The sequence below is a fragment of the Chaetodon auriga genome, chromosome 17 (genome assembly GCF_051107435.1).
Source record: "Chaetodon auriga isolate fChaAug3 chromosome 17, fChaAug3.hap1, whole genome shotgun sequence".
NCBI classification, from domain to species: Eukaryota; Metazoa; Chordata; class Actinopteri; order Chaetodontiformes; family Chaetodontidae; genus Chaetodon; species Chaetodon auriga.
In genome coordinates this window covers 16,172,205-16,195,632 of record NC_135090.1, presented here as the reverse complement: position 1 = coordinate 16,195,632, position 23,428 = coordinate 16,172,205, and the positions used below count along the sequence as shown (strand labels likewise).

Here is a 23,428-nt window from a genome sequence, read left to right as displayed (position 1 = left end):
CTCTCCCCATCCATCTCTGCCTTGGCTCAGTCCCCTGCACCTCTTGAAAGACAAAGGAGGCCCTCCATCAGCACTCAGGTAAGACCGACAGCATGGAGCGGTTGCTTCACTCTACTTTCTCCTCTGCATTTGATGAAGGTTTTCTTCTAAATCAATGCATTTTATCAGCTGTGCAACTGCAGCAAATAGCAGGAAGACATTGGGTAGTCGGGGCTCAGCTGAAGACTTTTTTTTCCTCACAAAGCTGCTGTTTGCTTTCTGTTGATGTGCAAGCTTTGAGAAGAGCATAACGGGACATTTATCTGTCAAACAAGTGAAGCCAACAGGGATTAGTGCAGTGTTAAATAAATAATTTAACACTGCACTAATATAGAATAAAGTGTTTAAAGTGTATGAAGAATAACTAAAAGCCAAACCAGTTACAGATCAATATGTTCTGCCCTTTTCAAACCAAATTTTTAATGTTATCCATCACTCAACTCTGTTGTCATTGAGCTCACATAGTGCATATTCATTATTACCATTCTCAATATTGTGTTACTGACAGCATGTTCGTCTCCATGGTTCCCTATTGTATTGTGTCAGTCAGTGAGACAGATGACCCCTATAGATTTTCCAGTTAGCCAGCTTTGGTGTCCACTCGCCTCTTCTTTTGTCTCCACTGCCTACAACTCTGACCTCTCTGCGTACAATGCTCTACAGCATGATGAGAGGCAATAACCGGTGACTGACATTAGCATCCCCGACTCCTTTTGTGATAGTTGATGGTAAATAAATCATGCACAGGGAGATTGACGGGCTGATTGTGTCCCTCTGCGTTTTGCGTGTTGGTGGATTAGCCTCAAAATAATGCTGCAGACTTTCTTTTATTTTTGTAAAGGTCGACCCCAGAACTTTAAACCTCAGCTTGAATGTGACTGACCCAGCATGGAAGTCAATGAGTGCCCTCGCATGTATGCACAAGTTAATGTATAAATGCAGGCACCTCAGATTACTTTGCCCCTTGGTTACTGAATGTTGTGTTTCACTTGTGGTTTCCATTTTCAGTGATAAGGCTGTTACTCCATCAACAGACAGAGAACATGTTTTACAGTGAAGCCACTTTTCACTGGTGCTATAGTGTTAACTGTTACATGCACTAACTCTGCACTAAACCCTGCATCATTGACAGTGACTTATCTGTGTCTGTGCAGTCTCTCCACGAGTCCAGCACAAGAAGCTCCACGATGCCGGACACAATGTGTGTAAGATTGTTCGAAATGCCTTTCCAAAGCTATCCTCCATCTTTCCATCCAAACCTCTGAAATGTAAAACCCAGTAAGGTCACACACACGCACACAGTGGCCACACTACGCTAATTAGGGTCAGTAATAGCCTCTGCAGTATACACGCAGAGCATTATTCAACCCGCTGTGTAGAAATGAGAAAACATCTCAGCTTTGGTTTCCTTCCATCCGTCCATCTGCTTCTCTAACTATCACTTTGTCTTGGGGGTGGCTTCACCCTCGATTGCTATGTGACCGCACATGCAGTTGGGGCTGGAGCGGGCATTTTGCAGTAGAGTCTGACCTTTTGACCTGACACCTTTGCAGCATGTCCAAGGAGCCCAGTTCCAACCTGGAGAGTGCCATGCAGATGCTCATAAAGACCTTCCACAAGTACTCGGGGAAGGAGGGCGACAAGTACACGCTGAGCAGGGGCGAACTGAAGGAGCTGCTACTAGAGGAGCTGGGGACTTACTTAGGGGTAAGAGAAGGAGTGTGAGAGGAAGGCAAATATGTGGTTGTGCACTGACACTCTAATGTAGTTTGCAAATATGCAACACACAGGGGAAGGTATGCGCTCACATACTTAGACACACAAGTACAGACAAGCCTGCAGTGATGTGGCCCACACACACACATAACAGAGCACACATTCTTAACTCTCTCTCTGTTCCCTCACGGTCAGAGCTCCAAAGATAATGAAGCAGTTGAGAAGGTGATGAACGACTTGGACGCCAACAACGACGGAGAGGTGGACTTCACCGAGTTCATCATCCTGATGGGCGCCCTCACCGTCGCCTGCAACGACTTCTTCCTGGAGTTCAAATCAGACGACAAACCGAAAGAGGGCGATTCGGCGCAGAAGAAAGATTGAATCAGTGCAAGAGCGAAGGGGAGGGAGGAAAGTGGGAGGAAGAGGTGGAAAGAGGGAGAAGATGAGGGGGGAAAGGAGGAGGTGACAGAGCTGTAAATCAGGAGAGATGCTCTTATGCAATTTGTAAACACTACAACTACACATGAGGGGCAGATAGTTTGTGGGTTCACAGAACACGGGCATTCAGCTGGAGTCCCTCTGCAACTGTTTTTCATATCACAGCACATCCGGAGCTAGTTGCACTGTTCTCAAAGCAGTGAGCGACTTTACATACAGAGCAGGGTATATCTCAACTTCTTTCGACTCAAGTAGGGCAGTTTGGCAGCTCGGAATAAGGCGCTGGAGAGAGAGGAAGTTTTTCAGAACGCACACCAGGATGTTTGAGCATTTCTTGCACATGAATAATTTGTTAACGTATATGAAGTTATAGATTATCATATTATTGTATGTACTCAGTGTTGAACAATAGAATATGATTTATCCCCTTTCTTGCACCTATTTTGTAATCCTTTTTGGTAATAACCAATGCATTCTTCAAAATATTAAACATGGCATTTAACCAACTATTAATTGCGGCGTGTTTGGTTTCGCATGCTTCAGATTCTCTCAAGTATTCATGTCGGGCATGAATTGCTGCACCTGGAAATTGAGTTGAATGGCGCAGAGAGAAACAATGTCAGCAAACTGCGTGCTGGTGTGTGAGCGTCCATGTCTTTCTCTCCGTGTGTGAGTCTGTTTGTGTGTGTGTGTGTGTGTGTGTGTGTGTGTGTGTGTGTGTGTGTGTGTGTGTGTGTGTGTATTGGGGATTCCCACAGAGTAAACTGCTCCAGCTCACACATCCTGCCAACAATATCCTGCAAGTCTTGTTCCACTAGATATAAGCTGACCCAGATGTTTGACTTGGATCTGCATGGAAAACTTCTTCAAAAGAGACAGAGGGAGGAAAGAGAGAGAGGGAAAGAAAGAGAGAGAGAGAGAGAGGGCGTGAGGGGAGATAAAGAGTGTTTGTGTGCATGTGTGTGTGAGTGTGAGTGTGTTTGTGAATGAAGGAAGGACGGCGAAGGTGGAGGGTGAATCCAATTTATGGAGTACATTAGTCAAGTATGTAACTTGGAAAGCAGTGGTATAATCACAGAGGAATGTTCAAGTTGCTGTGACTCTTAACACACTTACTGTCCCCCAGTGTGTAACACACACACAGAGTTGTGTTTCCATCACTTGTGGGGACATTACAGAGACTTACATAAATTTCCTGGAGACTTACACTAACCATGACCATGACCTCTACATGCCTGACCCTAACCTTTACCTAAAGTCTTCGCCCTGAAATTGAATGATTTGCATTATGAGGACTTGTCCCCATAAGGAAGGTGAGTTCTCACAATGTGACTGTGTATACTAATGTCCCGACAACGTGTCTAATACACAACCAGACACACACACAGACACACACTCACACAAACACTCGTCACTTTGGAAATATGACACAGGAAGAAATGCCGTGCCGCTGAATCACAGATCGTATCCTTTCGACCAGAGGGGCTTCTTCACTTCTGGGTGCAGTCCTGTTTAAGCGTTGATGATCTTAACCACCTCCTCTTCTTACCTTCAGCAATATTTAGAAACTGATTCCAGGTCAGCCCCGCCCATGGACGGGGCTATGGGCGGGTTTCACCCGCTATGCTTTCATTCCTTGGCCTGCTGTGCTGTTTAAAGGCATCTTGTGATTGGGCGGTTTGAATACTTCAGCTCGACGTGCTTGGCCAGTAGATAGGTAAACAGTTCAAAGTAACAGCATGCAAGACTGTTAACCCTGTTGTCGCCTGAAGGGATACAAACAACCTATTAAGATTGTTAACAGCCTTGGTTTCCTGCTGTCTCATTCCAACAACTCAGCTGTTGTCATGTTGGACAAAAGAGGGTGGACAAAATAACATAGACACCTCATAGATAAGAAGAAGGGAGATTAAGTGCCAATAAGCAGCATTTGCGATGCATAAAATGGTGCAGGTGCATTGGTTCAGAAAGGAAATTATTTAATAGGCTAAGAGGAACCATTTAAAAATCATGACATCACATGTCAAATGCAAAGCTGACACACATAATAGACAGCGGTTAAATAAAAGTTCCAACATAACAATGTAAAAACTCACACACAGGGGTGTGTTCAGCAAAATGCATAAAATGTTATGTGTAAAAATGGCCCCTGTGAGTTGACAAGAGTCGCCAGCTGCTTTTTTTGTGAGGGGTCATTAATCACATGTTCATTTTTATATAAAAGGTTAATCTGAAAAGTAACCTCTGGCTACAGTTGTCAAATAAATGTAGTGAGGTTAAAAATACAATATTTCCCTCTGAAATGTAGTAAAGTATAAAGTAAATGGAAATATTCTTGTAAAGTACAACTACCACTAAATATATTGTACTTATATTTCACCACAGCACACCTTAAAAGAGGGCTACAAATACACACCGGATTCCGCACACAGTAAAAGAGAGGGACTGAGGTTTGTTTGGTGAATTATGGGCTTGTCAATGAGGCGTTTCAGTTGTGAACCAGTGTGAGACAGACATCCTCCATGAGTTATGCTCTGGAGTAGTTACTTAATTGTCAGCCACATGGTCCTTTCAACCACACTGGGCCAAACAATAGCTGGAGGGCATCCTGCAAACAGTATCTAAAACCACGCCTGACCTTACCAGGTGAGCCGATTCAAGCTAAAAAGAAAGAGTGGCTGCTGATGGATCACACATGGCAGGTGCTGCCTGCGTGAAGGAAGGAGATGAGCAACACAAAGCCAGGCCATGACACTGGCACCGAGCCTGAAGCATCTGATAAGGACGGCAGGAACACTTCGGTTACCACCAGAGCGGGTCAAGCGACACCCAGATGTCAAGCCACCACGTCCATCAGGCAGAGTCAGGCAGCGATCACGTCAGGCTGTCATGCAAGCCTGAAAGGACGCAGCGATTGCACGAGAGTAGGATGGCATACACGTGAGAACGAATTGAAATCATTCATTCAAGTATGCAGTAGCATAGGTGGCTCCAGGTCTATATTATGTGATGATTAATTCCTTTCCAGGTGCAGCTCGTTCCCTCTTGGATAGAATTTGAGAAGGCCTGCTTTCCTCAGGTTCATGAAATCCATCTTGATAGAAGACCGGAGGGGGACCTTATGGCTGCAGCACAATGCCAAAGAGGAGTCAGGAGACATATGAATTACAAGGCCCTGGCACTCCTAATTCATAAAGAACATGCTTTGATATCCCAGGCAGTGGTGGAAAGTAATGACGTACACTCAAGTACTGTACGTATGTTTTTGAGGTACTTGTGGTACTTTATACTTCTTTGAATAACTGTTCAAATAGTACAATATTTCAAGTCTGAAAAGTGAAAACAAATTTGCGTAGCAGAGCTTGTTCTTCTCATTAATCATCTCACGGCTCCTCAGATGTTTCTCATGAACCTCTGGAGGTGCCGGACCTCCAGGTTGGGAATCACTGGACTCAACTACTGAACAGTAAAGTAATTGAAAGTATCTCCACCTCGACCTGTTACAACAGTGAAATGCTGCTTACACATTGATGCATAGGGATTAATAATCTAAGAATCAGATTATACATAAGAATATATCAGTCGAGTACATTTACTTGCTTTCAGGATTTTTTGCTGATGATACTTCTGCATTTTAACTTAGATGCAGGACTATTTTTACTGAAGGAAATGATCTTAATACTTCTTCCACCACTGATAACAGCTTTATTTTTTTCGCAGCTAAGGAGGGTGAAAGTGTCTCATAAGTCACCTGCAACCAGTCAGCTGCGTCAAAGCGGAGCAGCAAACAGTTGTCCGTGAAGCAACACAACACACTCAATAAGACTGAAAGTTAGCTCTGGTTTTAGCGTAATGAAATCTAACCTGTGGGCCACCTGCCTTCATAAATTAAAACACAAACTCTTGGCACCAAACAGAGGCAAACAGTGATAGTGTCCTCCCCGTGAGTCAAGGAGAAACAGGTGACAGATGGATAGCAGCCTCGGATGACACCGACAGAGTGAGGAGGTAAAGGAGAGGGGCGAGCGATACGTAAGAAAAGGAGGGAAGGATGGAGGGATGGTGTCAATTGCTCTTTTTTCCTTCACAGAAGGCATCCTTGACATAGGTGTAATGATACTACTCTTACTTTGTCTGTTTTTAGTGCTGCATTTACCTCAGCTCTTCACACAGCATAGGCCGGGGTGCTCCTTACAGCTATGTAAGATGTTTGTCCTCAACATGATCCTCGGCTGAACCTAATCTCCCCACTAGACCTTTCCTCCGAACCTCTTCACTCTGACCTGGCATAATAATCTATCCCCTTTCAGCGAAATGGAGGACTAAACTTCCAGACAAATTACCAAACCGCTGAAACCACAATCAAGCTCTCGCAGTTAAAAGATTCATCACGCTCAAAAATGCCCTCATTCAGTCATTCCAGCCTGTGTGAAGAGGCTGGTTCCTCGGGGGACGATGAGACCGTTTGATGCTTTGATCACCCTCTTTCAGAGCACACATCGCTGACACAAACACCCCTCGCATTTTGCTGTTCATGTTGTTGATTTTTTTGAGATCAGAGAGAAGCTCACAGAGGATCCCGAGCGTTGAGATTCAGGAGCTTTTATTCTAATCTGTTTTACAGCGTTTGAACAACAGGCCTCCACATGCCAAAAGACAACGGTGAAAAATGTATAGCAGGTGTGTCTCCTCGTATAACTTCTGCTTCGATGCTCTGCCAAAAACGATAAACTGACCTCCCTTAAATCTCAGCAGAGACATGGAAAAGGCAGGGCCCTAAAATATAAAACAGAAGACAAAATTTAACCTTAGTTATAACATATTTTATTGTCATCCTGATGACTAACATCAGGATCAGAGCTGTCCGAATGATTTCCAGCATATGTCTAAGTTAAGAGTATAGATAACATGGCGAATTGAGTTACATTTAGAGTACACAAAGAAAAATAAGACGTCAGCGAATATAACATAATTACCACTTCTCCATTTGGTGTTCTGCCTCTTAGCACCAGAGGGAGGGAGAAATTTTCTATGCTGATATTTAATCAGGTCTTTCTTGTTTAATTTATTTCAATATTGTCATAAATTTCTTGTCTTTATATGTGTAAATCATCCCTATTTGTAGACCTAAAGTTTTATGTAAGACATTAGTTTGACAGTGTTTTCCTACCACAAATCACAATCATTTATTTTGCAGATATCAGCCAGAATTAACAGGCTTGTTTAGCTGAGAGCTAAACGTGAAATGCAGTCTCAGCTCCTGTAATGAAACGCACAAACTGTTGCAGATCAGTGGTCCTTCAAGCACATTGTATCAGGGTGAATCACACTCTTCACAGTGCAGATAACACAGTAGAAACAACGCCCTCATTCACAGTAAAACAGAGGAAATCCTCAAGGGTCAAGTGGTTACGGACAACCAACAAGTATCAGAACATAAATTATAAATATGCTGTGAGCATAAACATAACATAGCTGGTCTTTGTTCATATCTTGATAAGTGAAACGACATGCTCCGTGCATGGATTTTACCGGCCATCAATTTTGAGGAAAGAAGAAACTCTTTGTTAGCATGTTGGTGCAGTGTACCAGCACATCCACCAGAGGGAGAAAGAGAGCTACAAACAGATGAGTTCCACTCCATACCAAAAGCACTTTCTGCTTCATAGTAAATCCACTTAGTACTAATCACAAAAACTAAAACGTGTACATAGCTTATAACAGAGCCACACTGGATGATTAAAACATCTGTGCGTGAGCCTCGGTCCCAAACCAACTCCAAATCACGTTGTTCATTAAAAGCACCATATCATCGGCGCTGTGCTTCCCCTGGTTCACATGCAAAACAGCAGCTTGGATGTTTGCATCAGCTGTGCATCAAAGTAAAATAAGGACAGAGGAAGACATCCAGGGTTCCTAGACACAGAGGGAGCTGCAAATATTTTCTGATGATCAAATAAAAATAGCACATGAAGTAGGGTCATACCGCCAGGCCATGAAGGGAGACTTTAGAAGTAGAAGTACACACTGATCAGAGGTGAGGTGGTTTTTGGAAACATTTTGTCCATGGTGGCCCAGAGGTGTGTTTGGTTTGTATACCTAAGCTGGGCTGGGGTGGATTCAGTGGATGCGAGACACTGGGTGCAGCAGAGTCATGTGCTCGGCCCCGTTGAAAGGCAGACGCTGAGTGCAGTAATGGTGCACCACCTCTGGGATGCTGGGAAACACACAGCTGCTCTGGTCCAGGGTGTAGCTGTTTTCTTTGGTCTGGGCGACAATGATATGAACGCAGCCTTGGCTCGTCCTGAATCACACAGAGGAGAGGAGGGACAAGAATTGACTAATTTTACCCACAATCCAATGCTTTGCATCAGCTTGATATAAATTCGTATATTCTGGAATGTGTTAACAGCCTGAGAAACGTCTCAACTTTTCTTTGTGAAATGAAAACATGAATTATCGTTGCGTATGGATCTTATTTGGCGGTATACAAGTTTGATCATATTGATTCTGCATTATTCTCAATTTTTCTTGTTGACCACAAACCTGAAAAGATCAAAACCAACAATGTATTAGTCTGTCTGTCACTGTAGCTTTTAACAAACATTACTCAAATAGGAGTAAATGGTAAACAGTTTACGAGGGACTATTTTTAGATGTGCATTGATACACATTTTGTGTTCTAGTATTTGCAGCAGCAGGGGGCCGTATGTGGAAAATGAAATAAATATTTATGGTGATGGTTCAGAAACGAAACACACTTTACACTCATTTCCTGCATCTGTGTCACGTGGGTCCCCTAATCAATGCAATGGGAGACATGAACATGAGCACAGATTATGATTTTTCAGACAGACTAATCGGGACAAAATGAAATTTGTGAGATCTGTCTCTGTCTCAGCAGCACACTCTCACGAGAGCTGGAGATCTGGAGAGAGAATTTTAAGAGAGCAAATACGATTAAGCGGCAAAGTAAGGCAGAAACATTTGTGCTGTATCTGGTGTTGTATTGTTTTGACAAGATATTGTCCATCAGTAGTGCATTAGTGATAAAAAAAAAAATGTTTAATGGGGATGAGGGGGGAGCAGTGACCATGCCCCTTAGGAAAAAGGAAGTTAAAACCATTTCATACCACTGGCACAGCTTGTAATGCATCATCTCTTGTTCTAGAGCATCTTTGTTGCAATAAAAGAACATGTAAGCCGGTGCAGCAGTGTGGCTTACAGTTGTGTGATATTTATTGTTGGTTCTGGTCTTTTAAAGGAATTTGTTGACAATAAGAAAGTCATCAAATATTTACAGCCGTATCCTGTAAAAAGCTATGAATTTGCTTTTAACTGTCGAGTCGACGACAGGACCAATATTTCTTCCCTTGAGACATCGCAGATGCACTTTCAGGTGACACTCACTTGAGGGCGATGGAGTACTTGCTGTTGTCCGACTCGCTGTTCCTGACCAGGAAGCTGGCCTCTTTGCAGGACTGCAGCTGAAACTCCGCCTCCTGGCGAGTCACACAGCCGTGGTACCAGCTGAGACAGAGGAGGGCGTGAGGGGAATTACATTTCATCTGCTACTGATCAAGTCTAGAAGCTTATTTCAGAAGAACGCCTTGGAAATGAGCGTTACACTCTTACGTAACACAGAAATGTATTAAAATTCTTGAGAGAGGTTTATTGCAAGAGCAAGAATCATATGCAGACTCACTCTGACACGCAAAACATTTGAATTCCCTTTAAAATATTTTTGCGTAATACAGTATTAAATGTTTTATGCATCTACAGGGAAATCATTTAAGCAAGAACGATGATTTTTGCCTCACTTCACCTCCTCACCTCTGTTTTTCCAGGGGCAAGGAGGGGTCAACACAGCAGGCCTCGGGTTCAGGGTTGCTACCGGGGGCGGAGGACAGCGGCAGGGTTGGAGGAGATGACCTCAGGATCTTCTGGGTCCAGCTTTTCTGCCTCAGATGCTGATGCTGCTGCAGCTGGGCGGGCGGATGTTGAGGCTGTCTGGTGAGTGTGGGGTGAGGTGTCTCATCTTTGGCTGTGCGCTCAGGGCTGTCAAACTGTGCTGGGGGAAGAAGAGTGATGAGAGGATATGAATTTATGTAAAGAAACAACTGTGCCTGAGTTTGAACTGAAGCCTCCAGTAAATATAAAATAAGAAGACAGCAGTTTGATGATTCATGCAAGATCTTATTCAGTATGCTGTTGGCCTATGCAGCGTATAAAATATAAATGTGAGAGCAGGGATGAGTTGTTTTTTGAACAAATATACTTCACATTGATCTAAGGCAGAGATGAGGCGGGGTTGGAGCTGTATTATTTAAATGCTACTGGTTACAGCAAAAATGTAAAAAAAAAAAAAAAAAGAAAAAAAAAAAAGTGTATCACAGTCTGATAAGGGATAGCCCAAAGTCAGTGATGTATTCATCTGTGTTATCTTTTAGCTATTTTTAAAGTGTTGCTGTTTGAGGTATAAAGATAAGGACAAGAAAATATTCACAATTTAGAAGTGCAGGAAATTCAGGTCAGGTGTGCACAGAAGCAGGAAGAACCCTCACTTTCCTTTTAGAAATAGTCCCAGACCTGATGCTAAGCTTCTTCTCAGATGTCCCTGTGATGAAGATGACGATCTGCGATCAAGCTGGATGTGACAAAAGTCCGACATACCTGACAGAGTTCTGACAATGTGCTCCTTCTTCCACTCCCAGGGCAGCTCGTACTCAGTGGAGGGCCGAGGATCCAGCTCGGGCCGCGTGACTGCCGTCTTGTCGCTGTCACCGCTTCCCTCATATGGGACATCATATATCTGCAAGGGCGCGGGCTGACCTTCCTCCACCGTCCCCTCACCAGCCTCCATCAGCACACACACCTTCAGCAGGTCCTTGGACCCCCGACGTCTAATCTCTTGCAGGTAGAAAACAAGGGATTACAGATTAGAAGAGATTAAATGGCAACTGCAAGATTCAATAACCAAAACAGTGCTTCTTCTAACGAAGCACCCCTTATTAAAGGTTTCTAAGTTGTATCTAATGGCTTTATAAATGGTTAATAAATCATATGGCAATGCTTAGTAGATCTGTTACAAGGCACTAATAAGAACAAATGTGAGGTTGCCAGGTTGTGACAACCCATCTGCTGCTGTTTATCGTCCCTATTTGCCGGTAATTTTTGGCCATGAAATAAGTGATTATACAGTCCAATCACAACCTGGCAGCCCAGATGTTCTTCTTATTAATGACTTAAAACTCATCTACAAAACATTAGTGAATCATTTCCTAACCATTATCACAGCCATTCATCACAACTTTTAAATCCTTTATTAAAGGTGCCTTATTAGACAGTGGTACCACCCAAATTACTGGTCTATGATGATCTGAATGACTAATTTATTTACAGTCTGGTGCTGTTGGGTCCTATGCTTTTTGCTTTGTTTTCATACTTTTCCAATTACTTGTTATTTCGCATCCTGCAGTTCTAACACTCTGTTTTAAGTTTTGTTTGTTTGTTTGGATGTAATCAGAGGAAGCAGCAAACTGACTCATTATCACCGAATCATGGTAAAACTGTGGTATTAACTGACATGTTATTCTTTCTAAAATACAGAGTTTGATTTTGGTAAGTGATGTCAGCTGCTGTACAGAGTGTGAATAATAACCCTGCCCTACTCTCATAGCCTTGCTTATTGAGTCACAGTGACATCAGACTCCTGCTTACTTCCTCAGTGTGATTTAAGCCTCATAAATTGACTCAGTCACATCATCACATCCTCTGCAGACTTCTCTGAGGAGGCCTGGAAGTAGCACAGGCTCTGACTGAAGTAAACTCTTCTACAGAGCGCCGCAATAAAACATTTTCACGTTCACAGCAGGCTATTGTGTAACCCTTTCAGTTCAAACAATGGAGTGATGGAATGAAAGGTCAGGAGAGCATGTGATTGGACGACAGACCATCAGGCTTCCTAGATGCTGGGAAGTTTTGATAAATGGTCAGACAGGTCCATATAGGGGGTTACACAGAGCTGCGTCCGAGAGGAGGTGTTGGTGGGGGGCACTGAGGGCCAACTTCCTTTTCAGAGAATAGTACCAGGAAGCAGAGACAGGAAAGAGGAAGCAGGAGCAGGAAACTGCACCCATTGTCCGAACGCAACACAGTTGCCATGGCCACCCCACGGGGTACAAAGAGCACTTGGGGAGCGAGTTCACGTTCTCACTCGCTCGGCCTGGAGAGACTGGAAATGGGAATCCTGTCATTCACACAGAGGCTGAGGGGTCGAACGCAGCTGCACAGATTCAGCGATGGCAGAAAGAGCTGAATGAAATATCACAGCTCTTCCCGACAGCTTCAAGAGAAGGCAGCGAGAGTATACTGATGAAGGTCTCACCAGTAATCATCTGCTGGGCATCGTATGGCTCCATGTAGCCATCGTTCTCCCCGACCCTCTCCGCCTCCCTTTGCTCTCTGGTCTTCTGAGCATCAAACGGATCTGCGTAGTCCTCAAGGATGATCACCTGGGTCAAAGAAAAGCAGGGAAATCAAGATTTTGATTTTGGAAAAAATGATGGCAGCAAATGGGGTGAAATACTATGACATTATCCACCTTCAAATATCATCTGGTTAATAATAGTATCTAAAGATATTAATCATTGGTTCGTTGGTTGATTATTTTCAAAATTAATAGATTTATCTTTTTGTCAGAAGAGTCTTGTTTGTGCCAGAAAGAGTCTAAAACCCAAAGATATTCAATTTACATCCACGTCAAAGGAAGCAAGACAATTATCACATTTGAGAAGCGGGAAAAGGCTTTTGTGCTTGAAAAATCATTTTCAAAATGAATTGTTTCAGCTCTAATTAAAAACCTGTTTTTGGAACATGAAGGGTGGTGCTGATGTGGGGGTATATCAGACAAAAAAGATGAAGAACTAACTGCAGCCGATCAGAAGAACACCTGGCACCAAAGCCCATTCTCTTCACATTCATCTCTCTCTGTCAGCAGCCTCTGGTCTACTACACCCATCATGCCTGACTGTCTCCTCATCTTATCAGTGCAATATAATTTCTTGTTTATTTTACAATCCACTGGCCAAGAGACAATGGTGGGCCGTAAAATGAAACTCTCTCTCTCTCTCTAATCACTTCCAGTTCTCCCCCCTTGCCAAAGAAATGCTGGCATTTTCTGGTCTTTCAATAAAGGAGCAGATGCTTGACAGGAAAAAAGGGGTGTTTATTGGAACAGATGCAAACTACAACCCAGATTTTCCTTTCAGTATTTACACCTTCACCACCTGCGGAAGTAACCTCATGTTCTGTATCAACAGGGAAACCAAGAGGTAGACACACTGTATGACACACAGTAACCCCACCAATCAAAGCAGGCGGAGCAAGCATGAATTTGAGATCAAGATAGGGGATTTACTCCCTATCTGAAATATAAAACTCATTTTATTCTTTTTCTCTTTTGTCTTTTTTCTCACCATCTCTCCACTATCACTATCCCTGACTTGTCTGTCTTTCTCCTCCTTTTTTTTTTTTTCAAAGACAAGCTGGAGGGGGCTTGGGTTAGCGCCTGAGTGTCAAATAACAAGATGCTTTTTATAACATGATAGCCTTCCCGGGGGGCCTGAATCTAATGAAAGAGAGGGATGAGGCGGAGGGAGGAGGGTGAGAGAAGGGGAATACTGAGCCAGATGACACGCAGGAGAGGAAGGTAAGGCCTCATGTCTGACCACAGCTTTGTATTCGAGGCAAGGAAGGTGGGTGTAAGGGTGAGGGGTGGAGAGGAAGAGAAAGAGAGATAGAAAGACGGACTGGGAGGAGTGGACACAATGGGTATAGTGGAAACTGGAACTGAAACAATAATATCAATTTTCAGAGCTTGGACTGGGTCATTGCTACTTCATTGTCAACAGTATTGATGACACCACATGTTATTTTTGTTGGAGTGGAGCGAGTTGCACTGCTGCTAGAATTAGAGAAAGCTGCTGCAAATTAAATTCTGTTTGTTTTCAGGTCCAAACACCAAAGATCAATCAGAAGCAGCAGTACTTAGTAAAAGAAGCAATGCAACACTGGAAAAACTTTGATTTTACTTACATTAATTTTAGAAGCAGCGACAAAATGTACCTGATGTATCAAAAAAGTAAAAGTACTCATTGGGCTATAGAATGATTACTGTCATTGTTAATGTTAAAGCACCATTTTATTATTTTAGATTAGAATTCATAGTGGCGGAACAAGCATTCTGATTAAAAATACTCTACAACAAGTAAAAGTCCTGCATTAGAAATCATACTTAAGTACAAAAATATTGCCATCAGAATATACTTAAAGTATCAATACATATCTTTAGATTAGAGCTATTGATACTAATGTTTTTTCAATATTTCCTCCTGGAGTAAAAGTATAAAGTAACAGAAAATGGAAATACTCAAGTAATATACATATGCTTCAACTTTGTACTCAAATATAGTATTTGAGTAAATGTACCTGACTACATTTCAGTAACTGATGTTAACTGATGTATTAACATGCAGCCTTAGCGGTGATTTAGTAGTTGATTGAGGTATTTGCAAGAGTAATTGGATTGGATTTGATCATTTAATAAGCAAATCAAAGGTTTTCTTGCAGGTCCAACATCTTAATCTGAAGATGTAGCTGTCAGATAAATGTACTAAAGCAAAAAGTGCAATATTTTATCTTAAAATGCACTTAAACATAGAGTAGCATAAAATTACCACTGTCCACAGAGAAACAAATCTACCTAAATCAGGTGGGGAAAAAATGTTAATTATAATACCAATATAATTGGTTCCACAGATTTTTAGCCTGAATGACATGTGACACCGTGTAGGGGAAAACTGGGAGTGTAGTTACTCACAGTCTCTGTCTTGCACTGGGCTGGTTTCTCTGCCTCTGGTACCACTTGATTGGTGATGGTGCTACTGTTGAAGTTGGGGCTTTTGTCCTGTTTGTCCACTCTGATCAGCCGGTTGATGTAAGCGTTGGCAGATGGGGAACTTTTCAGGGGTCTGTGCTGCTCCTCAAACACCGACTCCGCTTTGGAGTTCTTGCGACTTTTCCCAGACAGCAGGTTGTCCCAGACTTTCCCATCTTTTATGGAGCTCACGCCGTTTCTGCTCAACTCTGTGGCTGAGTTCTTTCGGTTTCTTCCGGACAGGAGAGACCCGACTCCTCCACCTCCTCCGCCTGTGCTGTCAGAAGAGGAGTTTTTGCGCTGGCCCGCTTTGGAGCCTGTTGTTTTGGTACCAATGCTGGCCACCAGCCCGGCTTTATTGGCTCTCGGCTGGGAGCCGGATTCGGAGGCTGAGCGGATCCTGTCGGTACCATTCTTCAGATTGATGGGGAACTCCTTGAACCACTTTGCCATTGTATCACAGATGGAAAGCAATAAACCTCTGTGCCTGCTTCGACACCTTTCAGCGCCATACACCGGGGCCCCAGAGACGCACCTTTAGAAATCACAGCCTGTCTAACAAAAGACTTCCGTTGCTTTATTCTAGGATAGAGCCTGTGTGGACTTCAGGATCTCCACACCTCAGTTTAAAGCATGTCATAAATGCTCTCAAAAATCAAAGTCTCTATTCTTAAACCTCCAATTTTAAACAATGTAAGTGTTAGGCCTACAGGCTGCATGCCTATTTAAGAAAAGGGGAAAACAAATACCACTGCTTTATCCCATTTGTGATATTCTTACACTTGTTCCTTCTTCTGCTCAGAGGAAAAGTTTATTCCCTTTGGATGAAAAGATGTCTTCGGAGTGGGAAGACCCGAAAGAATGTAAAGTTCTTCTTGCTTCTGATTTGTGGTCCCATTCCCAGAGTGGCTTATCTGGTCTTTCACAACCTTTCACTGTCGCAATGAGGCTCCGGACTGCGCCTGGAGTATAGAGGGGAGGGGGTATCTGAAGTAAGGAGGGGGAGGCAGGACCGGGTGGGCGGTGATAAGCTTTTAATTGTAGACAACATGGTAGGATAAGTAGTTTGGGAGTCCTGTGTCCCAGTTTTGACTGACCTATGCCCACTTTTTATCATCCCTTAGCTTTATAATTAATCCAGCCTCTGTTTTAAAATGTAACATGCAATTTAATAAGTGTATACAAATCATGATGCTTTTGAGAAAAAAGCCGTATATAGACATCCTAAAAATCTATCATTTCAATAAAAATAGATTATGATCTGGCGCATGAGTAATAGGCTACCACAGACATCTGTACACAGTAGCATACATCCATTCATGCGAAAGTTTTTCTAAATAACGACTTAAATTGAAGTTGACAGTTATATTCGTGTTTTGATGTTGGAAATTAATTCATTATTAATCATAATGTCATTTTGTAACGCGCTTAATTGGATGTCTAATTAATGTCCGCCCCTTGTTTAATTGTACAGAGTATCGCTGGGAAATGGTCCGTTCTGAGCTGCTCCACATATGCCAGGGAAAGGTATGACACTAATTCCAGTAATTAAATAAGACGGTGTGGACGACGAGTTTGCTGATGATTTGTTAAGATATAATATTATTATTTAATATAGTATACAATGAAATCTGTTTTTCCGTCACTGTTCGTAAAGAATACGTTTAATAATTATTAGGTATACTTATGAACACCCCCATTTTTGCGATGAGTTGTAACCTTCCATGGTGCGCGATACTCCTGCTTGTCCCTCTTTGTCCGGTGGCGACAGAAGGCCATGATAATTATGGCGAAATTTGCGTTTTTGAATGAATTATAGTTGAATGGTGGATCAACAAGCATACACCGAGTGAGGACTGGTTTGCTGGCAATGACACACCAGAGAGTTTCAATTTAAAGGACAGCAGAGCAAGCAACGGAGAAAGGGTACAGTTTGCTTCCAAGACAGTCTGCAAGATGGCTAGCTATCTTCAGTGGCATGCTAACGTTAGCTAGCAAGCTAATGTTAGCATAGTAAACAACAGTTTTCAAAACATGGTCGATTGCTTTATCGTATCAATGCTGTGATAAGTGAAATTGAATGCACATTCTCACAAATGAATGTTGAAAGATAAATCACAGTTTCAGTTAATGTTCCGGTGTTGCGGCTATTGGGTGAAATCTCAACGCTGCTAGCAAGCCACATTGAGTAACGTGGCTAGCTAGTTAGCCAAGGTAGTAACTAGCTTGCGTTAGCTAGCTGGTCGACTTCTTTGCTACACATCTGTAAGTGATCATTTTAGAGAGGGAGGTGGGGTGCTCTGTAACTTGTTTGTACTGGCGGTCAAGCCAGGTAGCAAACAACCAGTTTCACTTAGCTAGTAGAAACTGGCTTGCAACTACACGAACTTGTGCTAAATACCGTGAAACCAGCTCCGTTTTACCTGACGTTTATTTGGTGACCAAATCCTGGCGTGACAGACACCGAAAGATTTGCAGCTGGAAAGGAGTTTGCAGACCTGGGCCGGCGTTATAATATAGTCACCAATACGTGTGAGTTATTGCTATGATGATAACAATTTTAGCGGTATTGACATGACCTGAAGGCAGATTCCACCTATTCGGCTCATAGCCTTCAAGACGTCGTCATTTTTAACTTTTTTTTTCTTGCATATGAACGGTGATATGCCACTTCACCGACAGTCATATTAGCTAATGGCTGCCGAATCGGGGAGACTACTGGCGGGACAAGGAAAACGAAGCAAAGGTAGGAATTAATTTCACCCATCTCCCAATCAGATCGGATTCATCCATTACTGCGCTGCAATGGGCTGCACTGGTGCTGTTAGCAAATCCCTTCTCGCCTCCCCCATATGTAAACTTCACGACTGTCTCCGGTGGTGGCTGTTTCTCACAGAGTGGATCTGTGAACGGGGTTCATGTCTATCTTGCTATCAGTGTACTTTCAACTCCGTTTCCTCGTTCTCATGTCTTCGTCTTTTCCTGTCTCCCTCATTGACCTTACCTCTTCTGCCTCTGTTTGCGGCCTCTCTCCCTCTCGCCTGGGTCATGTGGTCTGCCTGGGTCATTTGCGATTCAAGGCTTCATAACCTTGGTGATGATAACGCCTGGATGTTCAGCATCTTGTCCTCATGCCAGTCTATGTCCCATCATTGAATTCATCCCAACTGTTGGACTTGAGAAAAGAGGCCCTAGGTCTAAAGCTGCTCCACTCTGTCACTAAGGGGTATTGGCCAATCCAAATGTGATGCTGCACTTGAATGGTGGTGGACCAATAGCATGAGACATGGAGGCCTGTTTTTGTTGTAGCTAATATTGAATTTCCCCCTTTCCACCCCCTCCCTCCATATTTTACTATTTCAGCTTCACAGATGAAGAGCCCGGAGAAGAAGAAGGCGAGGAAATCCACCACTCAGGTAATCGCTGTTTTTGCAAATCTGACTACTTTTCTATCTAAAGACAGCATTTTCTCAGTATGTGACATGTGAACTTTGAAGGCTGCTAAAATAGGAATTTTAATTATCTGGTGTCAGAAAAGCTATTGTGAAAACAAAAACGCTTTCTTCTTTGGTTTAGGCGGCAGGGTTCTCCCACCTCACTGAGTTTGCACCCCCTCCTACTCCCATGGTGGACCACCTGGTCGCCTCCAACCCATTTGACGATGACTTTGGACCCCCATCCCGACCTAGTGGGGCAGGTGGACCAGGTACAGCTCCATTTCTTCCCAGTCCAGGCGCAGGCGGAGGAGGTGGGTATGGAGGTGGAGGCAGAATGGCCGGAGGCATGGGCTTCATGGGAGGCCCAGGAGGACCAGGTGGCGGCCAACCGGGGCGGCGGCCACCATTCGGTCCTCCATCCAACGCTGGACCTCACCACCAGCTAGGCTTTGGAGGAATGCCTGGCTTTGGAGGTGGCGGTGGGGGAGGCAGCGGGGGAGGAGGAGGAGGTGGTGGATTCCCCCCTGGTGGCCCTTCTCAGTTCAATATGCCACCAAACTTCAGTCCACCCATGCACCCCGGGCCAGGTTTCAATCCCATGTTGTCTCCAGGGGCTATGGGAGGTCCCGGAGGAGGGGGGCCACCGCACCCTCGTTTTGGCATGCCTCCACAGCAGCAACATGGACAGGGTGGACACCCATTCAACAGCCCACCGTTACCTGGTGGTGGAGGCCCCAGAGGGCCTCCACATGGCCCCCTGCCTCCCATGGGAGCAGGTATGGGTCCTGGGATGAACATGATGGCTGGCATGGGTGGTGGTCCTGGAGGCAACATGGTGGGAGGCTTGCCAGGTATGCCCCCTCAAGGACAGTTCCCTCCCTCACAGGATGGGCCCTACCCTGGCCCCAGTCCGCCAGGACCAGGCAACGAGGATGGAAAGAACTTCGGTGGAGGAGGGGCACCACCTGGGCCTCAGCAGCAGCAACAGCAGCAGCAACAGCAGCAGCAGCTTAACCTAAATCCCAACGGCCCCCCTCCAAATAATACCACTCCAGGCCCTCCACCTAACTCTGGTCCACCACAGCCAGGGGGAGGCTTCCCTGGCCACCCCGATGTCCAGCAGCCGAACGCCAATACACCTGGTCAGCCTCCCTCAGCACCGCCCCAGCCTAACCCCAACTCTTCTCCTACTGGTCCCTTGAATGGATCAGGCCAGCCCCAGCATCCACCGCCCAGTCAGCTACAGCCTCCCAGTAACACAAACACCCCCAACTCTAACAACTCTACTCAGCAGCAGCAGCAACAATCCACTCCACCTAACTCTGCCCCTGGCTCCACCCCTTACAACCAGCAGAACAGCACTCCTGGTGCTGGTGGTCCCATGCCAAATGCAGCCCCCAGTTCAGGTCAGAACAACATGACCAACAACAATGGAGGCAACACTCCTGGCAGCAACCCCAATCCCCCCTCTAACTCCACCTCCACCCCAAACACCCAGTCTCCCCTGCCCCCTGGCCCTGCCGCCCCCTCAACTGGGCCTGGTTCTGGCCCTGGAAAGCTCGGTGGCCCTGGGATGGTCTTCCCCTGTGGCCTCTGTATGGCAGAGGTGCATGACGATCAAGATGCCATCCTGTGCGAGGCATCGTGCCAACGCTGGTTCCACCGTGACTGCACAGGCCTGACAGAGCCAGCGTACGGGCTGCTGACTCGAGAGAGTGCTGCAGTTTGGGCCTGTGACTTCTGCATCAAGACCAAGGACATCCAGGCTGTGTTTGTGCGCCAGGGATTAGGCCAGCTGGTGGCAGCTAATGAGAGTTGAGGAGTGGATGACACAGGAGCGACGTGGACATGTGACACATAAGGACAAATAGAGACATTCTTTGCTCTGATTTAATTGAATGACCTGAGTGTCATGTCAGCTTCTTGCCCAGCTTTCTCTTGACTAGCCCTTTACTTGTTCACTACACGGAGAAACACACTCATTGACATTCATGCTTATATATAGCACTTTGAGTGACTCTAGGCAAATGCTTTTTCCTCCCCCCTGAAAGGAGTCAAATCATGATGAATGTTAAACTACACAGTCCTTCAGACATCTAGCCTGCCAACCAGCAAAGCACTGACACCAACACACTACCTCACACACTTTGTGACTGACTGGCACGGGGGCTCCCGCACTGACTGACTGTGATTGACTGGCTGCACTCATGCACCACATGAGTATGACATGCATACACACACAAATCCACATTAGCCGGGGAAGGTAATGTTGAAATATTCCCCTGCTGTGTATTGATAGAATGACTCACAGCATCAACATATTTTTTAGTTTTTCACGGCTTTTGTTCAGGGGTGGGCGATATGACTTAAAGTTTATATCACAATGGTTTTTTTGTTTTGTTTTGTTTTTTTTGATTGTTTTTTACATTGATGGTAATATATCACAGTATTGCAAAAATAAAAGGGATACTCCACTCAAAACACGATCCTACCTCTTTTCACACTATTAACAATGTATGGCAACATATTTTAAGAAAGGAAAAACCTATTTATTGGCTTCCAATAAGACTGAAAATGAGGTATAGGCCTACATGTGTTTTGGGAGGAGTAGCCTGCACCATATCGTGGGTCAATTAGCAGATGTAATGTGTTTCATTCTCGAGTTAGACAAGGAGAAGGATTAGGAATGTCAGCAGCATTTATTTGGTAGAAAACCCAAAGTACATAAGTACAACAGTCAGTGTACCACAGGGCATATTATGTCAAGGACATTTACATACTGTAGCAGGAGCAGCAACAAATGAGGCTTAACGTTCACGCAGTTTGTCTTGACTGGCCCCGAATATTAAATGTGCAAACACTGCTTCAGCGTGTGTGTCTACAGTAGATGCTACTAGCCACATTAGCCGCGGAACGTGCTAACGCCAAATTCAGTAAAGCGACATAAAAAAGTTCAAAACTTGCAGGTTTTAAGTTTGAAGCTGGTGTTGATCCATCCTTGAGCTTCATTTTGAAGCGAATCCTGCTTTGTATTGGCCCTCAGAGCAGTGCGGAGGGAAAAGATTAGCACACGTAGCCTAAGTATTTATTCCAGTTGTTGTGGGGACGTTTCCATCATGTCAGTTTACTGGATCTTCTGCACATGGAGTAAATTAAGACTTTTGTTTTGGTTCTTGCAGCCAACACCAGATAAATTAGCGTGCGTTGCTCGTAACATTGCCTTCCACGTCTTCATGTTACCAGAATCTGCGTTCTAGCGAGGAAAATGGTAGTTCCTGCATGTAACTCCAGTTCTCAGTATGTGTGTAGCCCTCTGTTTGCATGTTATCGCAGTCACAGCAGTAGTCACATTATTTTTGATAAAACATTTATCACGGTAATGACTGTGTTGCAAAATCAGTGTGGCAGAGCGTGACACAGCCGACAAAACTGGTATACCGCCCACCCCTACTTTTGATTTAACCGGACATGATCTATCAAATCTTTAAATTGGGAAAAAAAAGGATTTGAAAGGTTCCTGAAAAGCAAAGAGGGACTTAGGTTTAATTTCTAAATGGATTCACAGCTTTATTTGCCGTTGAAATGCTTTATTCAGGCACTATGCCGTTTTGAGCCTTTTTACTGCAAGCAAGTGAAAGAAAATGGAAAAATACATCAGTATGATAGTGTAACATCTCGAGCATGTTGAGAAACATAGATCATCTGTGGGAAAAAAAAAAAGTTTTGTCAATTCCTGCACCTGCACACATGCATACACCCACCCACACATGCACACTCACACACACAAACACACTTTGACTCTGTAATACTTCTGTCTTTTTGTACCCAGTGCTGATTAATCCAAAGGGAGACCCACGCCGATTTCATCCACACCTCACAGAGAGGATTTTACCACCAAAATAGTTGTAAATATTAGGACAAGACATTTGTCTGGAACTCCCATCAGCTGCGAACATGCTGGAGAGTTGACCAATGAACAAAATAATAAGTTGAACGTCTGTGTCTTGGTTGTGTACAGTATGACGTTTTGGTTTTTATACAGTACATTTGAGTCAACCATTTCTTTTTATCTCTGCAGTACACATGAATTGTGAAATCAGTGCTTTTGGATGGTGTTGGCATAGCAAGTAGTGACATCATGTCATATCAGATGTGCATAGTCCTTTTTAAAAAAACAAAACAAAAAAAAAAGCAGGGGAGGGGGTGCATGTGAACCAATGCAGTAACTGATCTGTTTATGTTTATATTCTGGCCTCTGTATCGCAAGAGGCCTTGAAGTAGACCAAATAACTTAAGAGCGAAAAATACCCACTTTTCACATTTCTGTCGCGGTATAAGGTGTTTATAACTATTCTTCCCTCTCTTTCCTTATTTTACTTTATTCAATGTCCAAGTTGCCTTTCTGTTCTTGCTCTATCAGCTCTTCCTTTTTGATTTTGTACTGGTATTTGTGCTGTGCTCTTGCTCTGCTCTGGCGCCTCCTGGTGGAAGCCGGAGGAACCAGCGAGTCCCACACCTGGTGGAGAAGGGAAAGGTACTGAACTCTGAAGTAAAGACAGATATTTTTTTTTTGTACTTGTCCATGTCTGTTTTTATTCACATTTTTTAATTTGTCTGCTAATTGTTGTATTAAAATGAGGGTTGGAAAACCCAGTGAAACTGATAACAATCTAATTTCTTTTTCGTAATGCTCAGCTACAGTACCTTTATTGACTGTATTAACAGTTAAATATTTCTGAGGACATTGTGTTAAAAGGTTTACTCACAGTTTACCGTGAAATTTATTAGATTTTGTGAAGCTTTTATTAGAGTGATGATTCTCAATCCTGTTGTTGATTTGTTTAAGAAAATCTTAATT

At 43.9% G+C, this 23,428-nt stretch overlaps 3 protein-coding genes across 6 annotated transcripts; 2 read left to right on the top strand and 1 right to left on the bottom strand.

Annotated features, from left to right (window-relative positions):
* Window positions 1-1,226: 1,226 nt before the first annotated feature.
* s100s (S100 calcium binding protein S) lies at window positions 1,227-2,139 on the top strand. Its single transcript, XM_076755266.1, has 3 exons — window positions 1,227-1,240; window positions 1,593-1,746; window positions 1,951-2,139. Exons 1-3 carry the CDS (start codon window positions 1,227-1,229, stop codon window positions 2,137-2,139), a joined length of 357 nt encoding a protein of 118 aa, XP_076611381.1.
* Window positions 2,140-6,530: 4,391 nt separating this feature from the next.
* On the bottom strand, window positions 6,531-16,093 carry LOC143334873 (SH2 domain-containing adapter protein E-like). 2 transcript variants are annotated; one of them, XM_076753824.1, is made up of 7 exons: window positions 15,077-16,061; window positions 12,584-12,710; window positions 10,870-11,106; window positions 10,030-10,267; window positions 9,607-9,726; window positions 8,296-8,500; window positions 6,531-6,972 (listed from the first exon to the last, which is right to left on the bottom strand). In XM_076753824.1, exons 1-6 carry the CDS (start codon window positions 15,584-15,586, stop codon window positions 8,317-8,319), a joined length of 1,416 nt encoding a protein of 471 aa, XP_076609939.1. In that variant the 5' UTR covers window positions 15,587-16,061; the 3' UTR covers window positions 6,531-6,972; window positions 8,296-8,316. The 2 variants fall into 2 exon arrangements, with proteins under 2 accessions (XP_076609939.1, XP_076609938.1); XM_076753823.1 differs by lacking the exon at window positions 6,531-6,972 and having other exon boundaries at window positions 6,979-8,500; window positions 15,077-16,093.
* A 776-nt stretch (window positions 16,094-16,869) lies between these two features.
* On the top strand, window positions 16,870-23,145 carry pygo2 (pygopus homolog 2 (Drosophila)). 3 transcript variants are annotated; one of them, XM_076754708.1, is made up of 4 exons: window positions 16,889-17,059; window positions 17,816-17,879; window positions 18,497-18,549; window positions 18,710-23,145. In XM_076754708.1, exons 2-4 carry the CDS (start codon window positions 17,828-17,830, stop codon window positions 20,387-20,389), a joined length of 1,785 nt encoding a protein of 594 aa, XP_076610823.1. In that variant the 5' UTR covers window positions 16,889-17,059; window positions 17,816-17,827; the 3' UTR covers window positions 20,390-23,145. The 3 variants fall into 3 exon arrangements, with proteins under 3 accessions (XP_076610824.1, XP_076610823.1, XP_076610822.1); XM_076754707.1 differs by having other exon boundaries at window positions 16,889-17,665; XM_076754709.1 differs by lacking the exon at window positions 17,816-17,879 and having other exon boundaries at window positions 16,870-17,059.
* The last annotated feature ends 283 nt before the right edge of the window (window positions 23,146-23,428 follow it).